Source organism: Pseudochaenichthys georgianus, chromosome 19 (genome assembly GCF_902827115.2).
Source record: "Pseudochaenichthys georgianus chromosome 19, fPseGeo1.2, whole genome shotgun sequence".
NCBI lineage: Eukaryota > Metazoa > Chordata > Actinopteri > Perciformes > Channichthyidae > Pseudochaenichthys > Pseudochaenichthys georgianus.
In genome coordinates, this window is record NC_047521.1 from 20,203,310 (window position 1) to 20,219,300 (window position 15,991).

At 41.2% G+C, this 15,991-nt stretch overlaps 2 protein-coding genes across 3 annotated transcripts; both read left to right on the forward strand.

The window, feature by feature from the left end:
* Positions 1 to 7: 7 nt before the first annotated feature.
* LOC117464957 (elongin-B-like) lies at positions 8 to 3,204 on the forward strand. The gene is made up of 4 exons (XM_034107748.1): positions 8 to 93; positions 1,460 to 1,594; positions 1,817 to 1,925; positions 2,237 to 3,204. Exons 1-4 carry the CDS (start codon positions 91 to 93, stop codon positions 2,347 to 2,349), a joined length of 360 nt encoding a protein of 119 aa, XP_033963639.1. The 5' UTR covers positions 8 to 90; the 3' UTR covers positions 2,350 to 3,204.
* Positions 3,205 to 5,617: 2,413 nt separating this feature from the next.
* On the forward strand, positions 5,618 to 15,217 carry LOC117464946 (transforming growth factor beta-1-induced transcript 1 protein-like). Of its 2 annotated transcripts, XM_034107732.2 has the most exons (12): positions 5,618 to 5,828; positions 8,792 to 8,842; positions 9,492 to 9,640; positions 9,793 to 9,848; positions 10,514 to 10,650; positions 10,917 to 10,998; positions 11,616 to 11,700; positions 12,461 to 12,643; positions 12,770 to 12,943; positions 13,047 to 13,128; positions 13,685 to 13,833; positions 14,315 to 15,217. In XM_034107732.2, exons 1-12 carry the CDS (start codon positions 5,816 to 5,818, stop codon positions 14,579 to 14,581), a joined length of 1,428 nt encoding a protein of 475 aa, XP_033963623.1. In that variant the 5' UTR covers positions 5,618 to 5,815; the 3' UTR covers positions 14,582 to 15,217. The 2 variants fall into 2 exon arrangements, with proteins under 2 accessions (XP_033963623.1, XP_033963624.1); XM_034107733.2 differs by lacking the exon at positions 8,792 to 8,842 and having other exon boundaries at positions 5,619 to 5,828.
* The last annotated feature ends 774 nt before the right edge of the window (positions 15,218 to 15,991 follow it).

Genomic DNA, 15,991 nt, shown 5'->3' on the forward strand with positions numbered 1-15,991 from the left:
TGAATTACGCAATATCCGCGAGCGGTGCAGTCTGGGTTCTGCTGCACAACACAGGGCTGGCGCAACTGGCTAGCTAGCTGACCACTTGAAATGGTAACTTTTCCTAATATGATCGACCTTTTGTGAGATTTGGTGTCTAGATACAAACACTGAGTGGGCATTTAGCCCTTTTAAAAAAAATATTAGCCATGTATTAACAGTAGAAACCGACGGGTATAGAAATGTGTATATCCGTTTGTGTCTGCTAGCCTGCTAATGCTAAGCTATGTTAGCTTTGCCTTCTCATCTAACGTTAGCTTTAGGTGTAATTTAGCTTGGCTAACCTTGGAAGATATGTAATATAAGCCAACTAACCCAGTTAGCTGAACATCAGCCGTCATTATCAGACCTTTAGTGTCGATTTATTTAACTGTCAGGCTTAATATTGACTCCTCAACATCTCAAGGCTGTTTCTTGTGACTATTTCGGCGTTAGCTCAGCGTTTAATAACTTGCACTGGTTGGTAATTCTTGGTAGTTTATACATCAATGTTGTCGTGTCAATTTCTCTGTATCCAGACAAAACCTACATACACCAGTAGTGTAAATACCTTAGTACATTTACTCAGGTATTGTTCTTAAGTACAATTTTCACAGATTGTACTTTATTTGACTATTTCCATGTGTGTTGCTACTTTGTACTTCTACCCCACTACCATTCAGAGGCAAATGGGGTACTTTTAGTCCACTACATTTATTTATTTATTATATGTAGTTACTTTGCAGACGTGGATTAATAATGTGTAATGTAAACAACCCCTAAATAAGACTAGAAACACCTGGATTAAAATTCACAAGCTACCCTGCATCATACAACGTTTATAAACTAGCTGCACATTTGCCAGCTTTTTTAAACACATTAATGAATCAATAACTTTAATAAAAACGTATCATATATTATTATGAAATGGGCCAATTTGCATATTGAGTACTTTTGGTTCGTTAGGTATATTTTGATGCCAATATGTTTGGACTTTTACTTAAGTAACATTTCGAATGCAGGACTTGTAACAGAGTATTACTACACTCTGGTACTTCTACTTTTAACTAAGTACAAGATCTGAGTACTTCTCCCACCTCTGCTGGACATACTAAATATGAAATAGTGTGACAATTAAACTTCCAACTAAATAAGCATTGTTGTTCCTTAATTGGTTTAGCCTCAACACAAGTTTACTCTAACGTTACATACTTGGTAATAAGGTGTTTTAAACAGTGGCCAGATGGACATTGACTCGGCCTACTGAGATGTGTTGTCAAGCAAAGCGTTTCATTCACATAAACAGCTGTCCTGTTTGATCCCATGCTAAATAGAGAGTATTGAGGTATAGAACAACTCACTTAAGTCAAGTTGCCTTTAGCCTAGTTTTTAACGTAAAATTCTCTGCCCACCTTCCTTCAATAAACTTGCCTTCCCTCAGGACGTGTTCTTAATGATCCGGCGTCAAAAGACCACAATCTTCACCGATGCCAAGGAGTCCACCACTGTGTATGAGCTGAAGCGTATTGTTGAAGGAATTCTTAAGAGACCACCAGAGGACCAGAGGCTGTACAAAGTGAGTTGAGGGCTTGGTATAACAATGACACCTAATCAAGTTTCCTTTCATTATTGACAGCATCTCAATTCTGTGTGTGTGGTTGCATGTAACTTGTCTTTTCCAAGTGCGACTTGTAATTCTTTGGACATGTCTCACACACTCTATTTATATGTATTAAAGCGAATGCATTCATTTTAAGCCACTGCTGATCCTGTGACTTATTCAACTTTTTCTCCACAGGATGATCAGTCGCTAGAGGACAGTAAAACTCTTGGTGACTGTGGATTCACCAACCAGACTGCCAGACCTCAAGCTCCAGCTACAGTTGGTCTGGCCTTCCGCATAAATGGTATGTTTAATTCATTTGTAGTTGGTTTAAGTATCCAGGATATCTCATTTCTAGCCAACTGTGAAGATCAAAAACAGTTTCGAGCCACCCAGGAGGCATTTTGTAATTAAACATATATTTACGATATACTCTGTCTAAATTAGTGACACAACTGTTTAGATTATGATTTCAATCCTTTTGCGAGTGCATGTAACCAGGCTGGTTCTTTGAAATATTCTGGTAAATGTTCACCGCAGCGACATGAGTGAGTGCCACATGCTACTCTTCTGTCACGATGGGGCTAATGTTTCCTCGTCTTCTCCGCCTCTCAGATGAGATGTTCGAGCAGCTGCACGTCGAGGCCTTCTCCAGCCCCCCAGAACTCCCCGATGTGATGAAGCCCCAGGACTCCGGTAGCACGGCCAACGAACAGGCGGTGCAGTGATGTCAGGGAGCAATGGAGGGGAGGATGGAAGTGGGTGTGTGTGGATTAACAGCAGTGGAGAAGTAGCGGGGTGGAGGATATGTAATATAATTTCAGTTGATGGATATCATCATAGGTAACCAAACCTATACATGTTACCTTCATGCTATCATCCCAGCTTACCCCCCAATTTGCTACACAAATCTTTTCCTTTTAAACTTTATGATTTCCACATCACATGCGGTTCTGCTCCTTGACTTTGCTCTTAAGCCCCAACTGGCTTAGACGTCTTGAGTGGTGAAGTTGGTTTGGAAAGTATGATTGTGTGTGCGCGCGTACGTTATAATTATTATCATTAATATTTTGGGAAAGGTTGAAAGCGTAGTTGTGTGTCACAGTGATCTAGAAGTAACATGCATAGATGAAGAGTCCGGTGTCTGAATCGGCGAACTGCATGAATTCAAAACAAAGGCTTTATTTTCAAAGAAACGGATAAACCTTCAACTGATACGTTTCCTTGGTCTGAGTCTCCCAGTTTTGTTGTACATTTCTGATTTGATGTCATACCAGGAAAGAAGTCTTTAAAATAATGTTTAGTTTTTTGCAGTATGTTTGTCAGTTCTTTGTATGTTTCATGCACTGAAACCAAAGGCAGGTACCTCTTGGACAACAGAGGGATTGTTTTGGCCAAAGGACTTCTGTCTCTGGCATACAGTAAACGGGAGTTTTCTGGGATTAAACATTTAGTTTTGAAAATGCATCCATCACCACATGTCACCAACCATCAATGTGGCACTTTCCCCTAATCACACAAACATAGCCTGTAACTGTGAGCTTGCATAATTAAAAGTGTTCCTGTTTTGTTTTTTACACTGATGGCTGACTTTTATTATAAGAACAGGTTTGTGTCCACGTGTAATGAACAGAATTAAAGGGGTCTCTGTTGAGCCGGGCTGTAGCTTAGGCACAGCTTTTTTAGTGAGTAGAGGGTAATGCACAGGTGTAACTAATAACTAACGATGGCTCTGAAGCTGCTTAATGAAATTCAGCCATCGTTGCCTTCATGATTTACACCTGTGCTTTTCATACTATGAACGTCCGCAGTAAATAGGTTTCTGGTATTTGAGCACATGAAGTTTTGATTCAGTATACATTTAAAAGAAAGAAGCAAATACCAAATGTTCAGATTGTTTTCAGCTCTCTTAAAGTAGAGGAGATTGTTACGTTCCCTCCTGAACTAGGGGTACAAAGGGAAGTAACAAAACACAGACAGCCGGGCGAGAGGAAACTGACTGCTGAAGCCACAAAGTGATGCTTTCATTAATAAAAAAGAAACCTCACTTTCAACCTGGCATCTAATTTAGAACCAGTATGAGAGGACTCACTCCACACAAGGGAGGCCATACTAAACAGACATTTTCAAATATATCTGATGCCATACACAAACATTGACTCTAGTCTTTCAAATAACAAACTTCCCCAGATCCTGCTTACCACAACCTACCTAACTATCTTCTGGAGCGTGCCGGGCTCGAGGCGACTTTAAAAAAGGCAAACATCAGCGGCTGAAACGCCTGCCCCCAACAGGGACTAAATCCCCTCCCAGGATTACCCCGAAAATAAAAAAGGCAAAATAATAAATGAGTGCCTGAAGGGAGGACTGATTCAGCCCAGCTAGACACTGCCCTATCTAAACTGAGGAAGCTGTTAAACAGTAAGAGACTTCACAACCAATGCTTCACTTATATACACACAATATTCACCACCAAACACAATATCAACACTATACAACAAACGAATACTCACTCCTTGTCTCAAAGATCTCGGATGAGCCCCCATTTGTTACGTTCCCTCCTAAACTAGGGGTACAAAGGGAAGTAACACAACACAAAAACAACCGGGCGAGAGAAGAAGGAAAGGAAACTGACTGCTGAAACCACAAAGTGATGCTTTAATTAATACAAAAGAAAAGAGGCCCACCAGCCAATTTGCAAAACAAACTTAAAGTAACTAAGAACAACTTTCCTCTAAAAGAAAGTAACTAAATTAAACAATACACAAAAAGGTCAACTGGAGCACATATCCTAACAATTCACAAAAACACAGAGACATGCTGCCGAAGCCTTCCTCGGGTCCTTTAAGGAGGCCCTGATTGGGGATTGGGAGCACCTGGAGGAGAGGCTGCACCTGGAGACAATCAGGGAGAGAGAGAAGCACACACACAAAAGCACACACACACCCACTGTGGCACGTAACAGAGATAATAAATGAATATAATAAATAAAAGTATCTGGTTCAGTAGCACCTGTAATCACATTCCCTGCAAATATTTTGTCAATTTTATTTTCTACTCATATCAAAGTAGTCAACATCAACTCAGTCCTGCAATTGTATGTGGTCGGGTGCCTCAAAGTTCTAATGTAGTTATAATTGTATATTGTGCTCACATGGGTCCATTAAAGAAATGAAGTTATGTTTTGACAAATTGCCTGAAACTGACTCGCATAGAGAAAGAGCTGGCGAGTAATCCAGTAAAAAAGTACTGCAGGGTTTATGGGTCTCTATTCAAAACATAATGACGCTGCTATCTGCATTTGACTGTTTTTGAATGTTAATATTGTGTTATATGCAATATGAAACAATCCTGAAGAAACCTCGAAGAAAATAGTTTATTGGATAGTCATGTAGTGTAATTGCTGAAACTATTTTTAATTCGTTTTTCAAATTACTTTTTTAGCAGATACTGCTGAAATATGTACTGTTTCATAATAAACAGAATTATATTATACAAAACTTAAATTAGAAAATATTTATTTTTTAAAACTTTTTTTTCTTCTAAATTATAAAATAATTACTTGGATTAGGATTTGTTTGTTCTCTATGGTATCTTTTACTGATATAAAATAGGTTATATATAGAAATAATCAAATGTAGATAGCTTCAGTCCTAACCGAAATGATGTTTTTGCAAGCTCCTTCATAAAAAGGGGTTCCGCCCCTTCAGTGTTTATCCTTGAGGTTGTGTTTACTGTGAAAGACACAGCGGTAAATTAGGGATTCTGTCCCCGGTTCTCACGTACATCGTCCCAGCAGCACGTCCAGCTCTCGGCGCCTCTAAATCTTAATTTCTCTCCCAAATATGGACCAGGAATGTCCAAGATGACGTCGCCTGTCCGGGGAATGCGGGTTTGTAACCACATTTATTTAACTACGCCTTCTTCCAGTCTGAGGTCCTGGTAGGCATTACACAGGAAGAGTGGTGTAGGAAAAAGAAACGGGACGCCCGCCTCCTCCTCCTCCTCCTCCTCCTCTTCCTCTTCTCTTGGCGGATAACGGTGTTCAAGAAGTTATTCAGGACCGACGCAGACAATAGCCCCGAGACTGTAGTCCATGTTGCGGCTTTGATACGCGTCCATCACTACTTATTAATGCTGTCTGCGTCCTTATTGTGTCACACAAAGAGGAAAACGCTCGGCTGAAATCATATCATGGACGATTTGGGTAAGTATTACTGCTGTTCTTCCTCCTCTACATGTTGGATATCTGGAGGGGATCTTTGGGAAGGGGTGGTGTGTCCAATCAGAGGAAATAAGGTCTCTGTGCATTCTGGTAATCATAGTGGAGGAGAATTTCCTTTTCGGTCCACAGGGACATGTATGGGTCTGCAGTGTAAAGGGGATTTATTGGCTCCCTTAACATTTTAATACAGATAAAAGCAATTTGAACATCCTTTAATAAAACTATCTTACAGCTTCTATGTCAAAAATATGTTTTTTTTCCCCCTTAATCTGATAATACCTATTGTCCTGGAGGTGATTCTCTATCCTCTGAGATTTAAAACAATGTTTTGTTTTTGCGTTATTGTGTTTACCTTTCCAAGCAAACAGGCCAAACATGCACACATACTCACACAGGTACCACAAGAACTGGTACTACATTACTCTGTGACTGCCTGACCGCCATTGAGTGCTTTGTGCATGCCCTGCTAATTCAATATACTCTTTATACATGAGATTAAAGGGGATTCACCGTGGGCTTTCCCATCCATTCATATTAACAAGCCATGGATGGAAAGAAGCCACATAATGTTCAACAGAGTATTTTGAAGATATCAAAGGGGGTTGTGTGTTCAGCGTCAGGAAGCATGATCTGTCTTTTTCTATTGATGTTATAAAATATGCACTCTTTTCTTGGAACAACATTATGAGAAGCCGACTGTGTGTGTGTGTGTGTGTGTGTGTGTGTGTGTGTGTGTGTGTGTGTGTGTGTGTGTGTGTGTGTGTGTGTGTGTGTGTGTGTGTGTGTGTGTGTGTGTGTGTGTGTGTGTGTGTGTGTGTGTGTGTGTGTGTGTGTGTGTGTGTGTGTGTGTGTGTGTGTCGGAAAGGCCCTGAAATAGCCCCGGGCCACTCTGCTATTTTCAAAAAAAGCCACAGAGTTCAATGAAAATAGAAAGGCCTTTCTCTTCCGCTGCCCATTTTGCTCTCATAGGAACTTTTTCTTTCTTGAAGTCCACTTCTGTATTAGGGGACTTATGCTTTACAAGCAACCCTGGAAGGAATGGCTAGATGCAGCCAAGCACATCTGGGCACATCTGGTTTGGATTGCACACAGAGAGGCCGAGCTAATGGGTGACTGGGTGAGCGTTAGTCAGGCGGTGGCCATGTTCGGGACGCTCAGTTAATCCTGTTGTCTAATCATGTTGAAGGTTTATGTATTGGATCTGGCGAGGCTTTTCCGTGAGATAGACCACTTGTTAGAGAGGCGATTAGCCAAGACAAACAAGTCGACAGGCAGCTCTAAATATGGTCATAATTCCCATTCAGAGAAGTTCAGCTCCTTATATGAGCAGTTCACTCTCTGTAAGTGTGTGTGTGTGTGTGTGTGTGTGTGTGTGTGTGTGTGTGTGTGTGTGTGTGTGTGTGTGTGTGTGTGTGTGTGTTGTGTGTGTGTGTGTGTGTGTGTGTGTTGTGTGTGTGTGTGTGGTGTGTGTGTGAGCGAGAGAGAGAGAGCGCGCGCGCTCGCGCGCAGCGCGCGCGCGCGCGCGCGCGACGCGCGCGCTCGCGCGCGCAGCGCGACGCTCGCGCGCGCGCGCGCGCGCGCCCGACGCGCGCGCGCGCGAAGCAGCGCAGCAGCCGCTCGCAGGCTCAGCGCGCGACGGCCCCCAGCAGGGAGGAGGAGGGTGGGTAGTATATGCACAAGTTTCTCACCAATCATCATTCTGGTATGATGATTCATACCAGAAGTGTGAATCATCTGTGGCAGAATTGGCCGCAGGGATGAACTAATGCAGGGTCACCTGGTAATGTTCCTCATGTCTCACAACAAGTCTAGTCCATTAGATCAAACCAGAGTAAAGGGTCTTATGTGTTCTACAGCAAACAGTTATTGTTTTAAGTTTCTTATTAAAAGACAACACATTAGAAAACCCTCCCAAACATGGCTTATTTCCTTTCTGTTGAAGTTTAGTCCTGTTTTTGTTCTTGAAAGGATCTACCAGTAGATCAGTGGTTCCTAAACACAGGCTGCTTCTGCCATTTCTAGGATGTATTTTCATTGTATATTACTAGGGCTGCAGCAAATTAATGTTATTATCGATGGTTTGATCTATAACATGTCACAAAATAGTGGACTAACATCCACCCCAGCTTCTCAAAGTCCAAGGTGATGAATGTCTTGTTCAGTCCGTCCAAAACCAATATATATTCATTTGAATCCGATATCAAAGAGCAGGAAACGATCCAAACATTTGAGAGGCTAAAAACATGACCTGCCATTCTGAATGAAAAATGTGGCGATTCATTGATTTTACTTGTTTCCTGTCAATGAACAACTCTATCTACTAATAACCAATAAACGACTGGTTTTGATAAGCTTTTTTTCTTATCCAAAGTGAGTCTAAGAATTACCAACATGGTGTAATGCGTGAATATTTGTTGAAAAGCAGGTGAAAGGGGCCAACATTTGTTTTAAGTGATAGATTAATGGTTGAACAATCCAATGTATGACACTGCGGCTGGTAATAGTGGGTAAACATCTCAAACAAAACACAACAGCAGCCTCCTCAGTACAATTTACACTTTGTAATTAGTCATGTTCAGCTCTCTTTCTACAAACTCCAGCGTTGGCCTTAATTTGCACGTACATGGACTTGTCAGCGCTGAATGATGTCATGCGGCGGCTAACCCTTGAGCAAGTTTAGCTTCTGGACAGCTTCCACTTGGAGTGGATTTAGATATCAGCTGCCAAACACTCTTCCTCCTCTGCTTCCTCTCCGAACGGGCATGTCTTTGATAAGTTTGTGTTCTAATAACGTCACTGTTTTGATGGATTATATCTGGATCGTGCCAAGTGTCCTGTCCTGTCCTCTGACTGATTACTGGTGTGTGGACGCTCGTTGTCCTCCATGTCCTGTTATGCTGCTGCTGCTGTATTATTGGTCACACAGGCTGTCTGTCTCTCCTTAGGAGTGCCTGAGCCACTTAACTACCCTCTCAGTCCTCGTATTGTTGTGTTTGGTACGTAACTGTCTCTGCACGCATTTGCACGTCTGTCATTGTGTCTGCCTGTACGCCATTTACTGATCCTCATCATGCGTCTATCATCCAGGGTGTCTCTGTCTGTCTGCACTGCATGTTTTTGAAATCTCTTTCTCTAATCATACCTCTTTCTAACTCTCTTTGGTGCTTCATAAACAAACTGATATCACGACCAGGGGTATTAAAAAAGATAGAGAAATGCATTATGGGGAAGTTAATTGTCTTTGAAGGTACAATGATAAGGATAAAAAACATTGTAAATCCCACACGATCACCACTAAATGTGTGACGGTGTCTGTATCTGCAGAGACCCTCTGTCTTACTGTATATTCTTATTTGGCTGTGTTTGGGATGTTTCTTGGCATTAACCCTTCGAAACAATATAGGAAATGGGCAAAATTGTAAGCTCGTATTCAAGAAAAGCTAAAGAAATCGGGGGGGGAAAACCAACTACAGTGAATCACCAAGCGGACAAAAGAAAAGCGCACTTATCAAACTCATTGTGCCTTCAATTTTCATTAAAAGGACAACCTGAAGCTAAACCAAATCATAAATCCTTCCACCATTCCATTCCATTCATGCTTTTTCATGTTATTTATGAGTTTCTTTCCCCTCTCTTCCCCTCCAGATGCCCTCCTCGCTGACCTGGAGAACACCGGCTCTCCTCTCGCTCGGTGTCCGGTCCTGCTCACCTCGGACCCCCCACAAGATGCAGAGGCTGAGCCCCCGGAGTCTGAAGAGAATCGACCACCTCCCCCCGCCTACACACCACAGCAGGTACACAAGCAGGAAGTAATCCGTTTTCTAATTTCAGACTCTGATTTGAATTATGGTAATGTTGTCCTAAGACTTTGACGTCTGGTTACAAATCTCGAGCTGCTTCTTCTTCACTGAAAACCTGATATATGTGTATTGGTTTTTCCTCTCAGACTGTTTCTGCTGCCATGAAGTCGTCCCAAAACTCCAACCCAGACAAATTATACAGGTAACTCCTTCTCTGATTTCCATAACCTATTGACATGCTTTAATTAAGTCTTCTTACATCAAGTCTTCTTCTTACAAATCTCTAACTGGATAAGCAGAGTAATGCTTTACCTTGGAAAGGGACACGAAGGAGGAATGTAAAATCAACAAATGCTGTGCCGCTATTTATATTCTCATAAGTGTTATCTTAACAGTACAGTCTTACATAAAGATTTGCGAGATCTTGCAAAAGTAAACATTTTTAATACTTTTTTTACCAAACATTTTCATCTACAATTCAGAATGGAAATGAATAAGTGTAGCGAAATGGCGATACAGTCTGATTATCATTCTGCACATTGCTGTGAATAAAGAGAAGCTTTTTTAACGAGAAACATTTAGTCATTCAAAGCTCTCTTTGTGTTGGCATGGGAACATATCTGCCCAAAGCGGTAAGAATTATAAATGACTTGTTTTCTACATTTTGTCTATTTTTAAGAAAGAATGTGTTTGGATTCTAAACATCTGTTCTGGACAGATGAGGGTCTGCTGCTACATGACTAATGTCTGACTGGACAATGTTCAAGAGTCTCTGAATGACAAACTGACCATGATAACACAAACCGCATTAGTGACAGGATGTTTCTTGATCTGTGTTAATGTTATTCTGTTTGTCCTTCCTGACAGCACCGTGTGCAAACCGCGCTCTCCGCGCACAGCAGACCCTCCGCCGGCCTTCTCCTCCTCCTCGCTGCTGGGAGGAGGTCTGAGTGAACTGGACCATCTGTTACAGGAGCTCAACGCCACGCAGTTCAACATCACAGGTCAGTGTGTGTGTGTGTGTGTGTGTGTGTGTGTGTGTGTGTGTGTGTGTGTGTGTGTGTGTGTGTGTGTGTGTGTGTGTGTGTGTGTGTGTGTGTGTGTGTGTGTGTGTGTGTGTGTGTGTGTGTGTGTGTGTGTGTGTGTGTGTGTGTGTGTGTGTGTGTGTGTGTGTGTGTGTGTGTGTGTGTGTGTGTGTGTGTGTGATTTACATCCCTGTGTTTATCTCTAAGGGAATCTTTCATTAATATGGCTTTGTATTTGTCGTCAGATGAGATCCTGGCCCAGTTCCCGTCTTCTAAGAAAGACGAAAGAGACAAGATGAAGGATAAAATTATGTCCACCTCTTCCAGGTACCAGATGTAATCAATTGGATGTCAAATGTAACCTAATCTAGTGAATGCAGACTACTAACTAAAGAGTTTCCGTATCAGGACAGCTGCACAAATGAGCGAAAGAAAAACAAACACTGCTTATGTGCAATATACATTTTATTACAATTTTGTTTTTATTATCACTGGCTGCTACTTCACCACCTTTTCATGTTCACTCACTTAATAATAATAATGCGGCTGCTGCTTATTTCAGTTTGAATAATGTCTGCTTGCCTCTTTATTCAATATGTTAGTCCACTTGTGTTATTGAGTCTTTTATTTTCACTGTTTCTTCTGTGGGACAAATAAAGGACTTCTGAGAACGCTTGAATCAATTCAAAGTGTGCTACCCTATCATTTTTAACATCTTGATGAAAAAGTTTGTTTCTTAATTTTAACCAAATATAATCCATAACAACTGAGAGTGTCTTGGTGATGTTTAAAAGCAGGTCTGTCTTGTGCACTCAAACATCCGTCAACAGCCATGTGTACTAGGTCCCACTCTGTTGAATTCAAGCCAGTGTGTTAAATAGGACAAGATGAAAAAGTGTGTTTGTTAGTTTACCAAAACAAGAAATGTCTTTTGCTCTTTCTAGCTCTGCGAAGCCTTCAGCTACATCAGCCACACTGGAGCTGGACAAGCTCATGGCCTCTCTGTCCGACTTCAGAGTGCAGAGCACAGTGAGCGACCTCACAACACACACACACACACACACACACACACACACACACACACACACACACACACACACACACTGATTCATGTTGGGGTCATGAAGACGTTCACCTGAGTTTTTGACGACTTAATTTTACTGTGCGGCAGCAGCACATAAATCACCGGATAGAGCCCGAGGATGCAAATTAGTCTTGGTAGAGATCTTTTTCAGCATAAGAGATATCTTTGAAGTCAGAGTCAAAGGTCCTCTTTTGGTATGGTACATCATCTGATATTCAGTGAGTCAGTGTGCTAGCACGAGAGCATATGAAGTGGTTCTGTAGTTTTAAGTGTGTTTGGATCCAGCTGTGTGTTATAAACAAGTGGCTGGGGGAACATTGAAAACCCAGTGTTTTAAAAAGGAGCATTTCTCCATTGGATATACTTTGCTGTTGGTATGTACCTGGATTAGCCGTGCTAACTTTGTGGTTCTAGGCACGGCATGTCAGGCCACTGATCCATACGGAGATATTTCAACACCTGCACTACACACAAATTAAATAGTTTATGACCAAATGCCAGGGAAATGTTTGAAATGTACATCAATTGCGATGTCAGTATGCAACACTTTGTTTCCATGTCCTTCTTCCTCTTGTCCCAAACTATACATAAACAGTCACTGCTTTATTTCTATTAGTTTCAAACTAACTTCAGATTGATATAAACTCTTGCTAAATCTCAAAGACAGATGTGCCATGCATAATTTTCCTTTGTCTGTGTTTCCAGCCAGCTGCACCCGTCACTCCAGTGGTGACAGCGCCGCAGCAGCCCACCCCCCCGCCGCAGGCCTCGTCCGGCGGCTCGTTGGACAGCATGCTGGGCCTGCTTCAGTCAGACCTGACCCGACAGGGGGTTCAAACATCCTCCAAAGGAAACTGTTCGGCTTGTCAGAAGCCAGTAGTCGGACAGGTGAGCTCTTAGAATATAGTCATAGATTTATAAAACTGTATTGAGCTCCCGAGAACTCATTTATATACATTTTTCATAATTATAAACCACAAAAGGTGAATTACTTGTGTCTGTTTACTCGTGCAGGTGGTCACGGCTCTTGGGAAGGTGTGGCACCCGGAGCACTTTGTGTGCACTGAGTGTGAGACAGAGTTAGGCAGTCGCAACTTCTTTGAAAAGGACGGGCGGCCGTACTGCGAGTCGGACTACTTCACGCTCTTCTCCCCTCACTGTGCGCAATGCAACAAGCCCATTCTAAATGTGAGTGACTTAGCTGTGCATGTCACTTCACTCAAAGACTTTTTTGACACTGGCAAATTACTACCTTAACCCACCTTAAGTAACTTTTCAATCCTTTTGTCAGAAAATGGTCACCGCTCTGGATAAGAACTGGCACCCGGAGTGTTTCTGCTGTGTGAAGTGCAGCCGGGCGTTTGGAGAGGAAGGTAATGGGCGGCACGCACTGTTTCCTGTCTGGGTTTAACACACAACTGTTGACAGTGAAGTTTATACAATTCATACTTACATACAACCCTTAAAAGCTCTGCACATTGTTTGTTTTACGGTTGCAATCTGTTCAATCTGTTAAATCTGTTAAAAGCTAGAAATCAGTTTGCATTGATTTTCTTTATGACCCTGGGAGCTCTGTTACCTTCTTTGAAACAGCTGTTAACCTCTCTAAAAACACTAAATGACTATGGTTTTCAAAGGAGATTTCATGTTCTGTTGTAAATGCAGTTACAGTCTGCCAACAATTCCGGAAAAACACTGAATCTTTGGCAGAACATGTCCAAATTCAAAGCAGAACAAGCTTTGAGATACAATAAGCCTTTAGAAACTCACATCAATAAAACCATAAACCATGAAAGACGGATTAAAGTATAAAGTACCACAGGCCAGAGTCACCTTGGAAACGTTCTGATGTTTTCTTCCGAGCTTCATCCGGTTCATTTAACATTTATCAACTTGAGCTGTGTAAAACTTTGACCACATGTCCTGCAGGTTTCCATGACCGTGAGGGCCAGCAGTATTGCCAGCAGTGCTTCTTGACTCTGTTTGCGTCCCGCTGTCAAGGCTGCAGCCAGCCCATCCTGGAAAACTACATCTCAGCCCTCAACTCTCTCTGGCACCCGCAGTGCTTCGTTTGTAGGGTGAGTGTTTCTCTGTGGGGGGGGGGGGGGGTTTGTATTTTCCAAACTTTTGATTCACAAATAAAAACAGTTTTCACAAATTCCTTTCCAAAAGTCATATATTCTAGAAAGATAATCATAACTGTGTTTCATTAACATGTAAATCAATTTCATGTATTCGCAGATTTTTTGTTAGTGTGTTTACTTCTGTTTTTGTAACAGATTTACGTACGGATTGATGATATGTTCACAGAAAGGAGTCAATCTCCTTGTTCTTCCCTCATTAAACATTGGCAATTTTTTTTTTACATTTTGAAACCTTCTGATGTGTAACTGTGTGGGCAGGACGTTCCTAAAACCGAAAGAACTGAAAAAAACTAAAAATAAGTTTGAATTATGTCATGAGAAAGTTGTCATTTCCCCTGCCAGATGTGTAATTACAGTTCGATGAGTCAGCGCTCTTCACTGTGACTGATTCTGCGTTTCTCTGACTCTTCTTCAGGAGTGCTACTGCCCCTTCGTCAACGGCAGCTTCTTCGAACACGAGGGTCAGCCGCTGTGCGAGGCCCACTACCACCAGTCCCGCGGCAGCATGTGTCAGGCCTGCCAGCAGCCGATCCTGGGCCGCTGCGTCACCGCCATGGGAGCCAAATTTCACCCCCACCACCTTGTGTGCCACTTCTGCCTGAAACCCCTGAGCAAAGGCTGCTTCAAGGAGCAGGAGAACAAGCCCTACTGCCACCCCTGCTTCATCAAACTCTTTGGTTGAGGACGCTCTGCCTCCCCCTCCTCCTCTGGGACAAGAGTTCTCAATTAGTTTTTGTTTTTTTACCGCGGGAATGAGGGTGGAGCTGGTCTCTTTATTGGTTTTTAGAATATAACTTTGATTGAGGGCATGGAATAAAAATGAGAAGCATCCAACCCAATACATTTCTGTTCATTTCACAATTTAAAAAAAGGACTGCATTTTGACTGGCAGGGTGAAATGTAAGTCTAGCATTAGTTAGACAGATTTAAAATGACGCCAAATGATTTTGTCATGTATGTAAATTCTTACATACCGTGTTGATTCAAATTGAATATTGAAAAATTGAAATCTTTTGCCAAAGGTAGAAGTGAAACAGTATATTAAGAGCAAATGTATTGTTTCAGTGAAGGACTTGTACTGTTGAGCGAAAAGAAAATCCCCTTTAATATATTTGCTTTATATTGCAAAAAGTATATAAAGTGCCACTGCTATTGCATTTATATATTGTACGCTGACTGCTTTATGCTGTATGTTTTTTTGTAAACTCTTATATGTTCAATGTCAGATATTTTTGCATTATTATTTCACTTTTGCTCTATGCAATTTGCCAAAAACTATTCCAAAGAATGAAATAAAGGAGAACACAACTTGTTATAATCTGCTTCATGGGTGAATGCATCTTTATAACCGAAGAAGGGTAATTCCAAGGCCACAAAAAAAAATCAAAGAACAGTATATTTTGTGGAAAGTACATCTAAAATGTATTGTACATTGTATCTATTTTACAAACAACATGATATAACGTATTTTATGGTAAGTCAAACAGGGCACATTAGGAGTATTACTAAGTCTATTAAGAACAGAAAAAACGTGAGCGTAATCAGATATAAAATATGTGAAAAAAGAAAATAGATTAAAATAAGATAATTGCATGTTTAGAGACAAACATTCACACTGATACACAGGACAGTATGTAATGTCGAGAAGAGTTGTAATGTAATAAGTTGACACATTTCCATTTAAATTGTGCGTTTTATCAATTTATATTACTGCATATTCTTGAATCTTTGATGAATTATGATTTTTTAAAGTATGACTTCATATTCAATAGGGGAGGTATCTTTATAAGACATTTTCTTCTATCTATCAATCTACTGTTCTTTTTATAACACATCTAAATAATGAACCAAAGTAAACCAAAAATGCTGCAGTAATACACGTGGTCCACTAGATGTCCCTGTTCACCCATCGCTTTGAGTATTACTGTTTTTTAAAATCATTGCCTGCATCCTGAATGTGTCCATATATTCAAAATAAACAGTACAATTAATTTAAACTCTTTAACAAATGTATAACCACATTTTATATCCATAAACAGTAAGCATACAGTAGGTTTGAGATGATAGTTAAGTGTTGACGTGTGCGCGCGCC